General features: G+C 42.5%; 1 protein-coding gene across 5 annotated transcripts in view; it reads left to right on the top strand.

Moving 5' to 3' along the window:
- Positions 1–15,144, top strand: part of EPHA4 (EPH receptor A4) — a 239,238-nt gene that overhangs the window by 171,995 nt on the left and 52,099 nt on the right. For 4 of the 5 annotated variants that reach the window (XR_014226696.1, XR_014226697.1, XR_014226699.1 and 1 more), the window contains exon 4: positions 4,100–4,255. The exons of the other annotated variant lie outside the window; for it this stretch is intronic. Coding sequence is in view for 1 of the 4 variants with exons in the window: in XM_082288034.1 (XP_082144160.1) it covers positions 4,100–4,255 (156 nt within the window). In the remaining 3 variants the exon portion in view is untranslated. The remainder of the gene's footprint in view (positions 1–4,099; positions 4,256–15,144) is intronic. 5 annotated transcript variants of the gene reach the window in all.

Here is a 15,144-nt window from a genome sequence, read left to right as displayed (position 1 = left end):
CTTAACTAGATTTACTTGAGCAAAACCATGTGTCTGTGCTTGTTTTTCTCCCTATTCACTTTATTAGGTCCTAATCAGAAATCAGTATTTTGTTGGTCGCAAATCCTCCTCTTCAGCAGAGGCTGAAGCTTCAAGCAGGATTTCTCCCGGCCTTGGTCCCTGGTGTCCAGGGCTGCCACCAGAGTTCCTGCCCAGCAGTTTTCAGCTCATGGCTGGCCCTCCTGGGCCTTCCCCATCCCATCACTGCTCAGATCTCAGCCGGGCTCAGGGGTACCTCCCATCCCTGCCTCAGTCCTGTGCAGCCTCCAGGCACTTCCAGAGCCTCTGCCTGGAGCTCTCTGAGATATTTTTAAGATATGCACTGCGTTTTTAATGGTTTAGGAACTTGTCAGCAAAGAGGTTGGGATGATTTCTTTATCCAATCCTTTGCAAAACATCACATGATTTTTATTTTTTTTTAAGGAATATTAGATATGTCAAGCCTTTTCCAAAGTCTGATGGAAAGAATCACTGCCATTTCCACAAGGATAAAGGAACAATTTAAGAGCAAGTTACCTGGGGCATTTTTGCAAACAACTCTAAATTTGAAAGACTGATTTTCTTAAATATTTCCCCCACCCCCAAATTAAAAACCCCAACAACATAGCTTATTTAAAAATAGTTAAAACCAATTTAATACATATATTTTGTTGTAGCTGTGTCTAAAAAGAATGTGATTAGAGCCCCGTCCACTATGAGATCAGTTTTTAAATTCTATAATTGCTGTATGAAATTTTCTAGTTGAAAATTCAGCATTTGGAGAGACCAAGCAAGCAGACTTTGCAGCTCACACATGTATTTTCTCTGTTTTTTTGAGGAATCTTTACGTCTGCAAATCAGGTTTTAATGTGAAAATAGAGTTTGAAAAACAGCTTGAGAAAATTTACATCTAGATTTGACTGAAGTTCCATAATTCTTCAGAGCAATTTTTGCAGTTTTGACATGTATCACTCTGGTAAATTGGGAAAAAAGAAAGAAAAAGGCATGTAATAATGACCAACAATGTTTGCCAGCTCTTGTCTTGCTTTAGTAGAAAGAGAAACCAAATAGATTTTAATATTATAACTCAAAGACATCAGTATAATTATTTCAAGCTGATGTCCATTTAGATTAATGTGATTTGTTCTGAGGAAAAACTGTGAACTGAAAATATTTTTGTCTGAGAATTTCCCTTGGATGTGGTGCAGTCGATTGTAACCGTGTTACTCTTGTGGGTGATCTGAATGTGAGAAAAGGTTTTTCTCCTTTAAAAAAAAAAAGAAACCTAACAGAAAGAACTAATTAAGGCAAAGCTAAGAAATTGAACTCAAAAGTTTGCATTGCACATGTGAACTAATCTTTTTACAAAGGCATCTTTCGAAAACTGTGTAAGAACCCCATTCATAGTGGGTCTCACCCAGCAAATCCTTCCTAGAAAAGCAGCCGCGTGAAGATTTGTCATGAGCAAGCAATAAAGACTTCCAGGGAATGAGTTCTGTACAGGCTTCTTGTTTGCCTACTAAATCATTAACCTTCCAAAAAAAGCCCATCCGTACTTGTAATAGGTGTGTCAGCAGCACTTCATGCTAAGAACAGCTTTTACAGGATTAGGTTCGAGTTTTTAAGTGGCAGTACCATGGAGCTCTTGGGGGCAAAGACCTCCTGGTTTAATGCAGCACGTTCTCTAATGCCCTTTTATGTCTGTTATAAAATGTGGTGAATCTCCGAGCACACTAAAATGAAGAAAACTGTCTTCAGGAGTAGTTGATTTTTTGAAGCAAAATGGCTGTGTGTGCTTTAGGAGCAGCCACTGTGTTTGGAGAGCTTTCTTCAGGTCTTGAAATATTAATGATCTTGACTTAATATAGTAGAAAACAAAATACAGTGCATGAAACGAGGGGGGAAAAAAATCCTTGAGTTACAGAGTGTTGACCTTGCAGTACCCATGGAATACATCTATTCCCTTTTAAACCAGAGAGTATGAAAAGACAGAGAGGAATGCTCACAAAAATCTTTACCTGTGGCATATTCTTGTCTTTCTAGAAGCATGTTATAGTCCAAACAGGATTTTCAGCCTTGAGCTGAAAATTGTTGAATATATAAGTATTTTAATACCATGAATATGCTAAAGATGGCTCTTTGCTTAATGATTTCTGTGGATTGTGATGTTCATATTAAGAGTAATATTAGAGTTTACATATTTAGTTTTTAAAGCCTTGAATAATAGAAAGAATTTTGTGGATAAAAGCAGTCAGCTTGCTTTCCTCTTGTATTCTGTTTTTTAATACCTTTTCTTTATATATGGTAGCAAGATTCTTCCTGTGGGTGTCTGTCCTGGTCATATACAGACTTAGGCACATTTCTCATCTGACCTGTGACAGTGAAAACCAGGAGTAATATCTAAGACCAGCATCTGGCACTTGACTGCTGCTGTTGTTAAACTCAGGACATGTAGTGATATAGCAACTTGCTTACCAGATAGTGCAAATCATACAAAAAAAAAAAAAAAAAATTGAAGACTTATTTTCCTTGTTTCCTTGTTTTGCTGGGCAATTCCCATCCCAGGCAAAATAAGCTGTTTTCTGGGAGTTGCTTTTGTGTCCAGCAAGTGCCCAGCTGATGGGCCAGATGTGGTGGGTTTGTATTTGTATTCAGGGACTAAAATTGTCTGTGACGTGGGGAGGCTGGGTTTGACCCCCACGATTCTCCCTGCCAAGAGCTATGGTTGCTGATTTTAATTGAACAACCCCAAGGCTGTTTGAAGCATGGCCAAAACAGACCTTGCAAGTCGAACCTTATCTAATAACACAATGCATGTGAACTCTGGAAGTGTAAATCTCAGTCACTTGAGCAATGTGTTTTCACAAAGTCCTCTGCTCCCGTGGCAGCCCCAATGAGTGACACCAGGCTGATGTCCCAGCGCTCTCACAGATGGCACGCAGCACATCGTAAAGTCAGGACTTGTTAAGGACATTTCATAAATGGCTTTGGCTAATAAGAATGAAGTAACTTGCTCTTTTATAAATGTGTTACTAATATCCCTCTGCATTTCCTGCTGGAGGGCTTTGTAATAGAAGCAGGGAAAGAGTGAGGGGGGGACTAAGGGAAGGTTGAAACAGCAAGAGCAAGCCCTGGCTGTGCGGGGGCTTGTGCCCTCCCAACAGGAGCCTGTATGTAGCAGGGGAACCCTAAAGGTAGTGTAGGTGATAAATGACAAGACGTGGGAGTGAGTCACACAGTAAATATTGGGAACAACCTTTCCTTTTTACTGGTTTGCATGCCTGGGAATTTTCTCTCCTCTCTGCAGTGCTAAAAGCCAGTGGTGATGGTGGGCTTTTTTCTCTAGCCAAGGGAGAAATTTCTAGGATGACATACCTGTTAGCCACCATGAAAATGTGTTATTAATGATGCTAATGAGTTTTTTCCAAGTGATGTAAAAGTAGCCATTTGTGTAAGCCCTGCATTTATGAAGCTGATGTCACTGAAAGCTTGCCAGCTGCACGTGGGCCCTGGTGGCAGTGGTGCAGTCACTGCTGTGCCCCGGCTTCGAGGAGGAGAGAGCATTGCTGATCTCCTCCCCTGGGGAGAAAGAGCCAAATGAATTCTGCCTTGCCATTTCCGGGCATGTTGGGTTCCTGTCCCACTCCCTCTTAAAAATTGGCAGTGTCTGACTGTCAGCTGCCATTCCTTAAGTGGTCATAGAATAAAGCAGTTGCACCCCTTTTGTCATGCTCTGTGTGTGTGTGTGGGTGCAGGTGGACATGGGTTAATCCACATGCAACTCCACAGTAAGCACAAAGAAGCAGCTGATTTTCTGGCAGTGTCAACAGAAGAGTATAATTTTTTTTTTGCCATCTCTAAGCCAGCTTTTAAAATGGCTCTTGTTGGAATTAGAAATCAGTATCCCCTGACATAGGATTACTCATTAAGAGCGTGATGATTGTTAATTCTTCACCTGGGCTAAGAGGACATCATTAGATCTCTTTGAAATGTCTCCTGCCTTGATTTTGAATGAGTAAGCTAGCAATTTATGATCACAGCCCGGGCCAGTAACACTCTCCCTTCCTGTTCCTCCATCTAGCTTGCAAAATCGGATACTACAAGGCTCTCTCGACAGATGTTGCCTGTGCCAAATGCCCGCCTCACAGCTACTCCATCTGGGAAGGCTCTACCTCCTGCACCTGCGATCGGGGCTTTTTCCGAGCGGAAAATGATGCTGCCTCCATGCCCTGCACTCGTAAGTTGGTCTTTGGACAATCTCTTGCCCCTTTTATAACCCATTTTTTCTCTGTGTCTCTAAAAAGCATTCTGCTTCTGACATAAGAGCATTTAGTAGCTTTTATGGCCCTTTTCAGATGCAGTTTGCATTTTGTCTCACACTTCTGAGTGAAAGTGTTTTCAGCCCTCAGTTCCTAATGGCGGCATGGTTGTGCTGACCCTTGTGAGCTTGCAGTATAAATAAATCAGGAGACACAGTTACAAAAGAGGGACTTGCACACCTCAGTAATACAGGTAGAAGTAAAATATAGGCCCCACTTCCAGTCTGAACACCTGGCCAGTAGATCACATCACCTTTCTTCTCTTTAGATATGGATATTTGTAGAAATTTTGGAAGCTTTCCTTGTAATTGTATGACCTCGGGTAAACAGGTAATATTTATAATCTCATTATATTTCTAATTTGCTTGAAATACAGCTGGTGACCCTTTGGAACTTAAGTGTTCATCCAAAAGGGGTAGTAATAAATCTTAAACTTCAATGAAACAACCACCCAAAGCATGGTTTATTTTATCCTGTGTAGGTAAGTACATCATGTACAGCAAATGGAATTTGCTTTAATTCCACCAAAATGCCTTCAACAGGGAGAAGGAGAGGTGCATTGAGCACAGTTACAGGGTTACTGGAAAAACTCCTTGTCCTATGTGTTGGTTAATGGCTCATACAGTCGAAGACCTGGGATTCCAGGCATGTCCTGGTGTTAAATTGTGATCATCTAGTTCTTCAGTTTTCACTTTCTTAGTAGCAGAGCAGTTTGAAACAATAAGTGAGAGGGCTGTATTTTACCAGGGATATCCATGTGTGGCTTTCCCTGAAAGCTCTTGGAAATGTTTCCAGATTTTTCAGCCGTATATTTGTGTAGAGAGAGTGTGTGTGTGTCTGAGTGAGGGAAGGCCGAGAGATTTCTTTTGTAACATTTTAATATATTGCAAATTAATTTTGTGAGAGATGACTCACATTCATTTAGACCTTAATTTCTCCCTTACAAGGCAGAAACAGTGTATGTCCATAACTAAGTTAGCACTCATCCCTTCCTCACACCCCCTTGATTCCAGCTGTTCTCCAGTGATTTCCTTCTTTTCAGCAGTGAGTTTTGCTGGGTGGTGGTTGAGGAGGCTGGGGCATAGCCAAGAGCAGCTGCTTTTGCTTAGTAGGAAGCATAGTGGTGCACATATCCCTTGCCAAGTATTGACTGGGAATGGAGTCTAACTGTATTGTGAAACCTTGCCTAAGTGGGCAGGAACATGTTTTCTATAATATAATTTACACTAGGAGATCTAAAATGTGACCAGTTTTATAGGAAAAATGTCTTTCTGCAACAGCAAAACTATTGTTTGGAATATACACCCTAAATAACATTATACCAACAAAAGTTTTTCAAAGCCCTGGTCCTTGTGAGTGATATCTTGACCAAATTGAAATCAAATTAGTAATCAACTGGTTGAATTTAAATAGGCATGTGCAGTTAGTGAAGTATGAGGAGAGAGCAAAACATTTCCAGATGGGGAAATTGTAAGCAAATGATATGTATGTTTGCTGGTATTGCAAAATGTACCCCTGCAAGCTTAACCATTTTTTGTCAAGTCTTGGGGCTGCTGGAGGCACTCCTCCCCATTACTGTCTTGGGAGATCAGTCAAAGCTGAAGTTCCTGATCTTATTCTTTTACCCTGACAATACAAAGGGGGAAGGAGAAAAGGGCAAAGGCTGTGGTGCTGGCCTCAGTCTTCATCTCTGCAACAGCCTAGGAGGACCCTGCATGCAGAGGCAAGCCAACACCACAATCCTATGGACACCTGCTCTTGGAAAACAGGCCTGTCTCTGGAGGTCCTGCTTCACAGCTTTGAATTTTCCTGTAGCTAAAGGGCTTCTTTTTCTGTGATCCAGGGTGAAAGATGATGCAGGAGCTGTTCCTGAGCTGGCCTGTGGGGCAACTATGCTTCCCCAGTCCTGCTGTGCCCGCTGGCAGCCCCTCTTTGAGCCCTGCCTTAGCTGTGCTTGAAGGGTGGTGCCTGCTCAGGCACGAAATGCAGCCCTGCCCGCAGGGCTGTGTGGGGGGCTCTGAGGGCTCTTCCTTTGCCATGCTCCCCCTCTGAGTGGCCTTCAGCCCATGTACCTGAGGCAAGTGACAGCATTCAGAGGACCTCTGCTGAAGGAAGACCCTTCAGAAGAAGGTCCCTGTTTGTCTGACTTTCCTGACAAGATGTGTAGACAGAAGGGAGCATAAACATCAAAGGTGCTTTCAGGTGGATTCAGACTGTAATCAGTTCTTACCAGTTGGTTAAACCAGGTGACAAACCCAATTCCCTTGTGCTGACAGCCATAATAATCAGGCACCTTCTTTGTTCATTATGCTCTCTTTAACTCTGGTATTCTCATTCAGGCCTGCATTTAGTAATCGCTCAGTGTGACGGCACACTAATGAAGAAATAAAACACAGTATCTGAGATCCATTCTTCTAGCAAAAAGATAGACTCTGCTCCACTGGCTTGTAAAATCAGGTTTCTGTTCACTTGGAGAACTATTAGACCAGGTGAATAAAAGTAACATTGGATAATTTGGAAAGAACACCTGGAATGGACTGCGGATTGATCCTTTCTTTATTATTTCTAAACACTTTTTGAGATGAAGAACTTCAGCCTTCTTAAGATGTGTTTTTGTAAAGCTTTGACCCTTGGCTATTGATTTCCTTTAGTAGTAAACTGTCTGGCCTTGTCACTTACCTCGTCTTCTAGCCTGAGGGAGGAAGATTGTTAGGACTTTTTCCATTAGCCTGATTGTGCTAGTGGATGAAAGGGAATTAGAGAATTCCCCTTCCTTTTTCTTTCTTGCAAGTTCCATGGTAAGTTACAAAAGCAGTAGGTACTTCCTGATGTGCTGGCCAGGAGAGGTGCTCCAGAGTTTTACTCTTCCATAACACCACTCTCTGACAATGCCATCCCTTGTTGAGCTGTAAAAACTGTGTCTAACCTTAGCTAAGCCAGGCATCAGGCTCCTAAACAAGTAACTCAGACTCTGGTTTTAGTATTCTGCTCTATTTCAGCTATGCTAGAGTGAGTAGTTATGTCTGGCCTAAAGTTTGTGCCAGTAAGAGGAGAATGTGGCAGAGTGTGGGTGTAGAGACAGTGAAGTGGGCTGTGTTGAAGGCCAGGCAGAGGCACCCTGACATACAGGAGTTTACTGGTGCAGCTTTCCCCTCAGACTTGCCTCCTGGGGATATTCATCAATGCGTCTGTCACCACTGGGGGCACAGCTACCCTGGATCCACCGCTTTGGCCAAACCTGGGAATTCAGACTTGGAACTCTGAAGCACAGTGGGCTTGTCAGCTGTGTGCTTGGCCATGGAGATGGGATGATTGACTTGTAATACACCTGAGCACAAACGGTGGAAAACACGGGCGCCTTTCCCTTTTGGAAGCGTCGCAAAAGTGATGTCGAGGCAACTCTACAGACCTTCATTATATTGCAGTACTTGCGGAGAGGAAGGGTCTTTCATAAGGTTAGCGATGTAATGGAGAATAAATTGCCTTACCCACACACGAATCCATGAGGCAGGAAAACAAATCACTCTTAATCGTGGCCCTTGTCCCTGAATTCCCTTCTCTGTAAGGAGATATCCTGTGAATTGCAGCCTGGTGCAGGCAGGTGCAGTTCCCACCCAAATTAATGGGTGTTGCTACTGTGTCCCCACCATTAATGAGTTGGATTCTCTAACTCTTAACAAACAGTGCTCGCATTATGAGCGAGAAAGGGACGGGTTTGTATTGTTAATATTGTCTATTCGATTCAAATTATTAATGATTTTTAATTGGGAGCCCTTTACAAAAGAGAGATTATCATCATGGACTGTCCAGCTTGAAATCTGCCTCAGTAAATGACCCTGAATAATTTAGTCAGTTGTGTCACCCAAACAGGGACTGGTGGATTGATTGATATTTTGTCATGGCCTGAAATATTTCAAAAACGGTTGCATTTAAGACAACTTATACCGGAGAAGCTTGAAGATAATAAGAGCAGATATAGTGAGATGCAAGAGAAGAGTGCCTGCTTTGAAAGGACCTTTTCCGGTCTAGGTTATCAAGAAACTGCATAGCCTCACTTCAAACGGCAAACATCACTTACTTGTCTTTACATTCCCCTCTTCTAATTGAATTTAGTGCACTGCAGTATTTCCTCCAGAAAGTATATTGTTTTTAAATTACCATTTCAGTGCTATTACTCAAGGCTCCTGCTTCTAATGCTTTCTGACAGTTATCAGCATAATGAACCATAATGAAATGATGAGCAATCTACAGTGGAAACTCAATGTGAATTCCACTAGAGCTGTGTGACTGTGTTGTTAAAATTTGAATGCACATTAAAATAACACTGTCCTTATTTGTTTCCAAGGTCAAGGCTTTAAAAAAGGTCTGAAAGGTCTAAACACTTCAATTTTGTAAATGTCGCAGTCTAATATACACCCTTAATGCAATCCTGTGTTACATTTAACATATCTCAGAGATAAACATTTGACCTGCATTTTCAAAAACGAGTGACTTTACCTACCTAATAACTGTGGCTGCAGATGAATAATTACATAGGATCTGATTATTTGAGCACGTTTATAATGATTGCTTAGACTATAAACAATATAAATAAACCAATGTGCTCTTTTTCCTTCAACTTGTTCCTTTTCTAAGTTTCCCGTTGGACGTGGATTATCACTGTTGTGGCTGTTAGGAGAAAAGAAAGTAGGATACACCACACAGTCATGCTGGCTGCTGCATTCTAGGTGGCTTTGCACTGGCTTTGCCACACTTCCACCCTTGTGCTGGCACTACTGCAGTCCTCTGCTGTTGGAGCCTGTTCTCTATAATATGAAGTATATGCCAATAGAGCCTCTGATCTTCAGAATTTAAATTTATGACATAATAACTCTTCCACATCTTTATATATGTCCATATCTTCAGTAAATTATTTTGTTTTTAAAATATCCTGTGAGATTGTTCATTATGTAAATAGTACATCAGAATGCTTTTTAAGCCGTAGTACAGCAGTTGCAAGAGCAGAGGGAACAGTGGGTAGGCTGTAAGGAGAGAATGATTTTTCTTCTCCATGTAGGCTGGGAAAATAGACCATCCATCGCTGCATTGCTGCCAGACCGAGAGAAAGGGATTGTGAGTGATGGGAATCTCAAAGGAGAAAGCTGTCTCCCCTTGTGTGTGGTGATGGGCTGAAGGAATTGAATAAGAAGGGGAGTGGTTATGGCTTGAAGAGAAGAGACAGGAGAAATTTGACAGTTTGTGTTTATAATCAGTAGACTTAAAATCATCACTCCTTTAAATACTGCAACTGTTTATTAGCTGTCTTCTGATTTTCTGGCCATAGCCTTAAATTAACAGAGACATTTACTCAATTAAGTGGGGGCTTTGATTTGGTTAGTCAGGACCCAGTTCTGTAGAGTTGTTGAAGTAAATTAGAGGGCAAACAGAATAAGAAATTCAGCAGTCAGGCCAATTACAGAACAACTTATTTTTCTGGTTGGATTTCTTTCCTGTCAGACTGTCAGATAACTTTCTGGTTTCTGCAGTGGAATTCTTTTTATCTTGAAAGAGTGAGTGAACACAGGTGGTATTGTCTGCAGCACAGTGCATTAGAGTAGATGTGATAACATGTCTTAGCATATGTGACGATGCAAAATGTTCTTATATGGCAGCTCTTGGAAGAGAAGCCTGGAGCCCAAAGGAGTGGTACCTGCCAGCATCAGTTTTCCCACACCTCTGCCAGTGGTAACTGGACCTCTTTGCTTAACTTCTTTAGCCTCTTTAGGGGAGGAGCTATTAATTGGATTGTTCTCCGGGTGAAAGGAACAAAGCCTATTGTGAAGCTGGTAACCAGGGTACTTTTGGCAAGTAAATAGGAAATCATACATTCCAGTGAAATGGGCATTTCATCACTGGCACTGGTCCAGGATCCCTAGCTTGGCAGAATGCCTGCTGAAGTCAAAGGAATCTTGCCCAAGTAAATAAATGAAAAATTGTTTACCAAATCATTTGCCTTATTATAACCCAGTTGTAAAGCTAACTATGCCCAGAGAGGAGAGGGGGTGGAAATGGAGCAGATGACTGGTATTTTAAGTGGCTGCTGCATTTTGCGGCCTGTTGGCTTTGGTCTTGCCAGTTGTAAAACACACAATCTGTAATGATAAATGGTCAGGAATAGCCAGGCAGACAAGAATTGAGGGTTGTCCGAGCTGCCAGTGCTTGTGTAAATTAGCCCACAACAACGGGGGACCTGTCCACAACTGCTGAAAGAAGCAATTAGTGGCAGCAACATACAGAGCTGTCACGGGAAAGTGTGGGCTTTATTTGCAAGCTTAAACTTACGCAGCCCAGGTATTTACTCTGTGTTATAACTTTTCTTTCAGATGGTTAGAGATCAACAACAAAGGCATATCTTAAGGGCATCAGCTCACATGCTGAAATATCATTGACCGCTCCACTGCTATACAGGCTTAATGAAGCCTTGTGAGATGGAAAGAGGAGGCCAAAGTGCTTCCTCTTGAACACTGTGCCTGGCACAGCTTTGCCACACGTTTTAGTCAGTGAACTTAAGGAGTTTAAAGACACTGATTATTTAATAATTACTTTCTTTGCATCCTCTCTGAAAATAGTAAACTCTCTATTTCATGCTCAGCCCTGCCCCCAGGGAGATGATTCTAGGATCATGATCAAGTTAAAGAGCACAGATTAGAGTTGTTAAAGGCCATCCGTACAGTACCAGCGTGGTGAGGCCTTGCTGAGAGGGCAGCAGTGTGACCCTATGGGTGAGGCTGGCAACACAACCCACAGCCTTAGCAGAGCCCTAGTGCTGTGCTTCTGTGCCTGAGCCGGACCCTTCAAAGGCACCTGATGTACTTCCATTGGCATTTCATTGCTCTCTGCAGATATGCTCCAAATATCTTTGGAAACGTTCACTGTATGGATCTTTTCTTTTGTACACCTCTTTATTTGGTCTCTTTATTCTCGCTGTGTTACACACAAAAGCTGGCTCTCAGATCTTGTATAGCAGATGTGCTAAACTTTTCACTGCTTCTGATAGTGCATTTCTAGTCAGGTTTTCTTGCTGTTAGACAGTCGGATGCTTGCTCCCAGGTGCCTGCTGCTCCTTTAACTTATCAAAGACTTTGCTGCTCCTCTGTAGTGCAGCCAAGGCCAAGCTGCCGATTCAAAACAGGCCAGTTCATCCTAGGCTCCTTTTAAATGACGGTGAGTCATAGCAACCTTCCCTGTTGTATGAATCTTGTTTATTATGTAGCAAATTAGCTCAAGATTTCTGAATACCATGAGTTCCCTTTGAAATCAGGGCAGATGAAGAGGGTCAGCGTCTCTGGAGCAGGCTCATAAAGAGGATCCTTTTGTCAGTCCTGGTCCAAAGCCCATTGAGGCCTGCTGGTCTGCCTGATTGACTTTCACTAGCAAACACCCATAGCTGGCACACAGCTGCATTTAACAGTATTTTTGTAGGGTTTTCACAGTTTTAGCTGAAGTTAGAAAGCTTTGAACTGCAGCAGGTTATTGTATTATTTTTAATACAATATTTTGATTTTTTTATGTTTGTTAAAGTAATTTTTAATCCTTATCAAGCTAAGGTCTGCTTTTTCTGCCTCAAAAAAGAGGTGATATTTTCTTCAAGGAGAGTGCGGGAACGGTTAAAGAAGATTAAAGTCTTTTCTACATGCTTGAGGTTTTCTGATGTCTGGTGGGAATTGCCAATGAAGCTTCCTTCCGATTTCACACTGTCAGGCGAATGCAGGCTGAATGCAGTGTGACAACCCACTTGAAAATAATTATCCACTGCCCTGGCTGCAGAGACATCCGTTACCTGCTGGAGAAATGTGCTTTTACACACGTGCCCACGCAGACGGAGTAAATTATTTTTTTAATCATTTTCTCCTTCCAGGGCTCAGAAGTTTCATCCTGCTTGTTAAATAGTCACATACATATCTTTTGAAAGCATCTTTCTTTTAAAGGATGTACATTTTAAATGCACCAATCTGGTGACTGACAGGATGCTCCTAACAAAGGCTTGCCTTCTTGAGGGTATATATTTGAAATATGTCCATTAGCACTTCCATGGAGAGTGTGGGTTTCAGTTTGCGTTTTTAATAGATCTCCTCCCACAGCCAGATCTTTCAAGGTAATAAATCTTAACTATACCATTGGCTAGTAGTAAACATATGTGGTTACAGTCCTAATACTGATAATATCAGTTCAGTCCTTAATGGGTAATGTTGCTGCCAGAATAATTCACTACCACTGTTGGTGGTTGAAGATTAAGCTGGCATGAAAAAGAGAGCGCCTAAAGGAGCCCTCTGACAGGCTGTGACAGAAATGTGCTTTTTGGTTTGTTTTGTGATGTTTTTGTTTTTCAACATAAGAAAACAGTATATAAAGTCTACTTGTGTCCGATAAAATTGGCCAAACCAAAGCCCACACCTTTATCTTCAGTCCTGTGGCCATGGGACCTCTGAGAAAAGGAAAAAGGAATTTCTTTACTTGCATCTACCTTTGGTGAACAAAAGTTGTTTGCCCAAAGTCTGGAGCTGCTAGTTGTCTAGAAGAGGGATTCTGGAGTCCTGTCAACATGAGGCAGCAGAAAACCAAGCTATAAGGTCCTTCTTATTTCTTGTCATTTTATGGGACGACAAGGTCTCTTGGGAGCTGTTTTGCTGGGAATCATTTCTTTCTCATCTCCGTTCTCTGTGCTTTAATCCACGCCTCCTAACCATACACTGTTGCTGAACTAAATTAACTGGTTTAGTGAAGACAGTATTCTTTATGTCAAACAAGTCTGTCTGGTTTCCTTGTAGAAAACTGTAATTGAATTTACCGCATACACCCACAGAGACTTTTAGAGAAACACCTTGCTGGGCAGATCAGTAATAAAAAAGGAAGATGTAAAACCAGGGATATTAAAACCTCTGTCATAACCATTTAAATACAGTTCCCCAGCGCAGTGCACTTAAAAGTCTGCCTTCAAATCCCAGGGTTAGTTTTCAGGGATATTTTTTGGTTGTGTGTATCGGTCGGGTTTGCAGCTGTAGAGAGGAAGGGAAGACCGACTTGGTTGGAGTCTCCCTGCATACCCAATCAACTGTGCCCACCTGCCTGTCTCCGTGGAGCCTCCTCCAGCTTCAGGAGCCCAGCTACAGTATGTCCTCTGCCATGGCTTTGTATGGGTTTGTGGTGTATGGCCTTTGTCAGGAGAGAGGCTCTCTCCTCCCCACTTGTGCCTTTGTGGTGGTGCTGCACTTGCAGTCCTGGCATGCCCTAGTTAGACCCCGTCCTTGGGTCTGTGCTTTCCCTGTGGTGTGTGTGAAGGGCTGGGCACGCTGATCCCTCAGGGCAGCAGGAATATTCACTCAGTTGCAGCTAATCCCCTTTGTGCTATCTTTCTTTGAAATCATTCATTGCATTGGGGTAGACATTCTTTCTCCTTTGCAGAATGGTTTAGCCAGATTCATGAGGCTGAACCTCCTACATTTGTGCTGCTGTCCTTTGGGGACAGGAAGAAAGGGGCTTTGGGATAACGTTCTCAGCTGGATGGCATCCAAGCAACAGTCAACCAACCTGCTGATGTTTGACTCAACTACCTCTGGTACCCCTTAGTCTTTAGGGCAGCTGATTTAAATGGAAAATATTGTACTCCTTGCAAATACATAGTTTACTGAGGTGTCATTATGCTCAGTGTTAGTCTGCAGCCTGGTTTGCTTCCCAGCTGTGTCGCCTTGCCATCTGCACCCCACAGGTGCTCTTTCAGTTGTGGAGAGCAAGTGCATTACTGGGTCTCACTGTGGAAGCTGTGTGTGAGTCACTGCAGTGCTTGGACCAGGCTTCATCCCTGGGATGCATCATCGAGGCTCCTTGAGTGTGCCCACAGAGACCTGGCACACAGATAATGGAGCACACAGGGATCTCCTGTGGTCTGGAAGGAAGGAAGGAGACAGTCAGGTGTTGGTATGTGCCCTCGTCGTGGTTTTCACCAGGTCCTTGTCAGTTGTTCAGGCGCGTGTGGGAGGCTTCTGACTGGAGAGAGACTTGAGTGTAGGAAGGGAGGGGGAGAAATGTTGACGGATGAAAAGTTAAAATACTGCCTGAAGTTGTAGAAAGGAGCGCTAAAATACATCAATCCTTTTAGTAGAAGTAGTGCTTATGCTATTAATCCCTTAAAAACTCTTCTTTCTGTGAATGTTTGTTTGACATAGGGTACAACATTGTACTTAAGACAGACAGATCTCTCTATCTGTGGGTGAAGGAGAGATAGCTGTAATGGCTATTGCAGCAAGAGAAAGCCAAACAATCTCCATTGCCCAATACATTTAAGGAAATCTAATAGGAGGGTTGAGGAAGATAGCAAGATTAGCTTGATGAAGATTATTTGTTGCTAAACAGACTCTTCAGTGTTTCCCTCAGCCCTGACACACACAATGAACTGCTCCACCCAGGGCCTTCCCATTTGCTTCATGGCTCACTTGATTTTGATGGGTTTATTGTGAAGCAGGATTTATGGAGCCCCAGGAAGGAATAAAATTAAAAACTTCCGTTCCCTGTGTTCCCACAGAGGAGCCCCCTGTGTCCGTTCAGGGTGCTGGTTAAAGGGGATGGAGAGGGATCCAGCTTTCAAGCCCCATGATCAAGCTGTGTCCCCTTTGCAGTCCCTAACAGGAGAAGACTGAGTGGCCCTGCAGATCCATCCCTGAGATTCTGTTGTCCTGTGCAGGGAAAACAACAGCACCTGCCTTCTTTACATCATAAAATTAATTTTGAAATTAGTTGGTTTTCAGAATTAAAATTTTTAGATTTAAATTCA

The sequence above is a fragment of the Coloeus monedula genome (assembly GCF_965178545.1).
Source record: "Coloeus monedula genome assembly, chromosome: 10".
In the NCBI taxonomy this organism is placed as follows: domain Eukaryota; kingdom Metazoa; phylum Chordata; class Aves; order Passeriformes; family Corvidae; genus Coloeus; species Coloeus monedula.
This window is presented reverse-complemented; position numbering and strand designations above follow the sequence as displayed.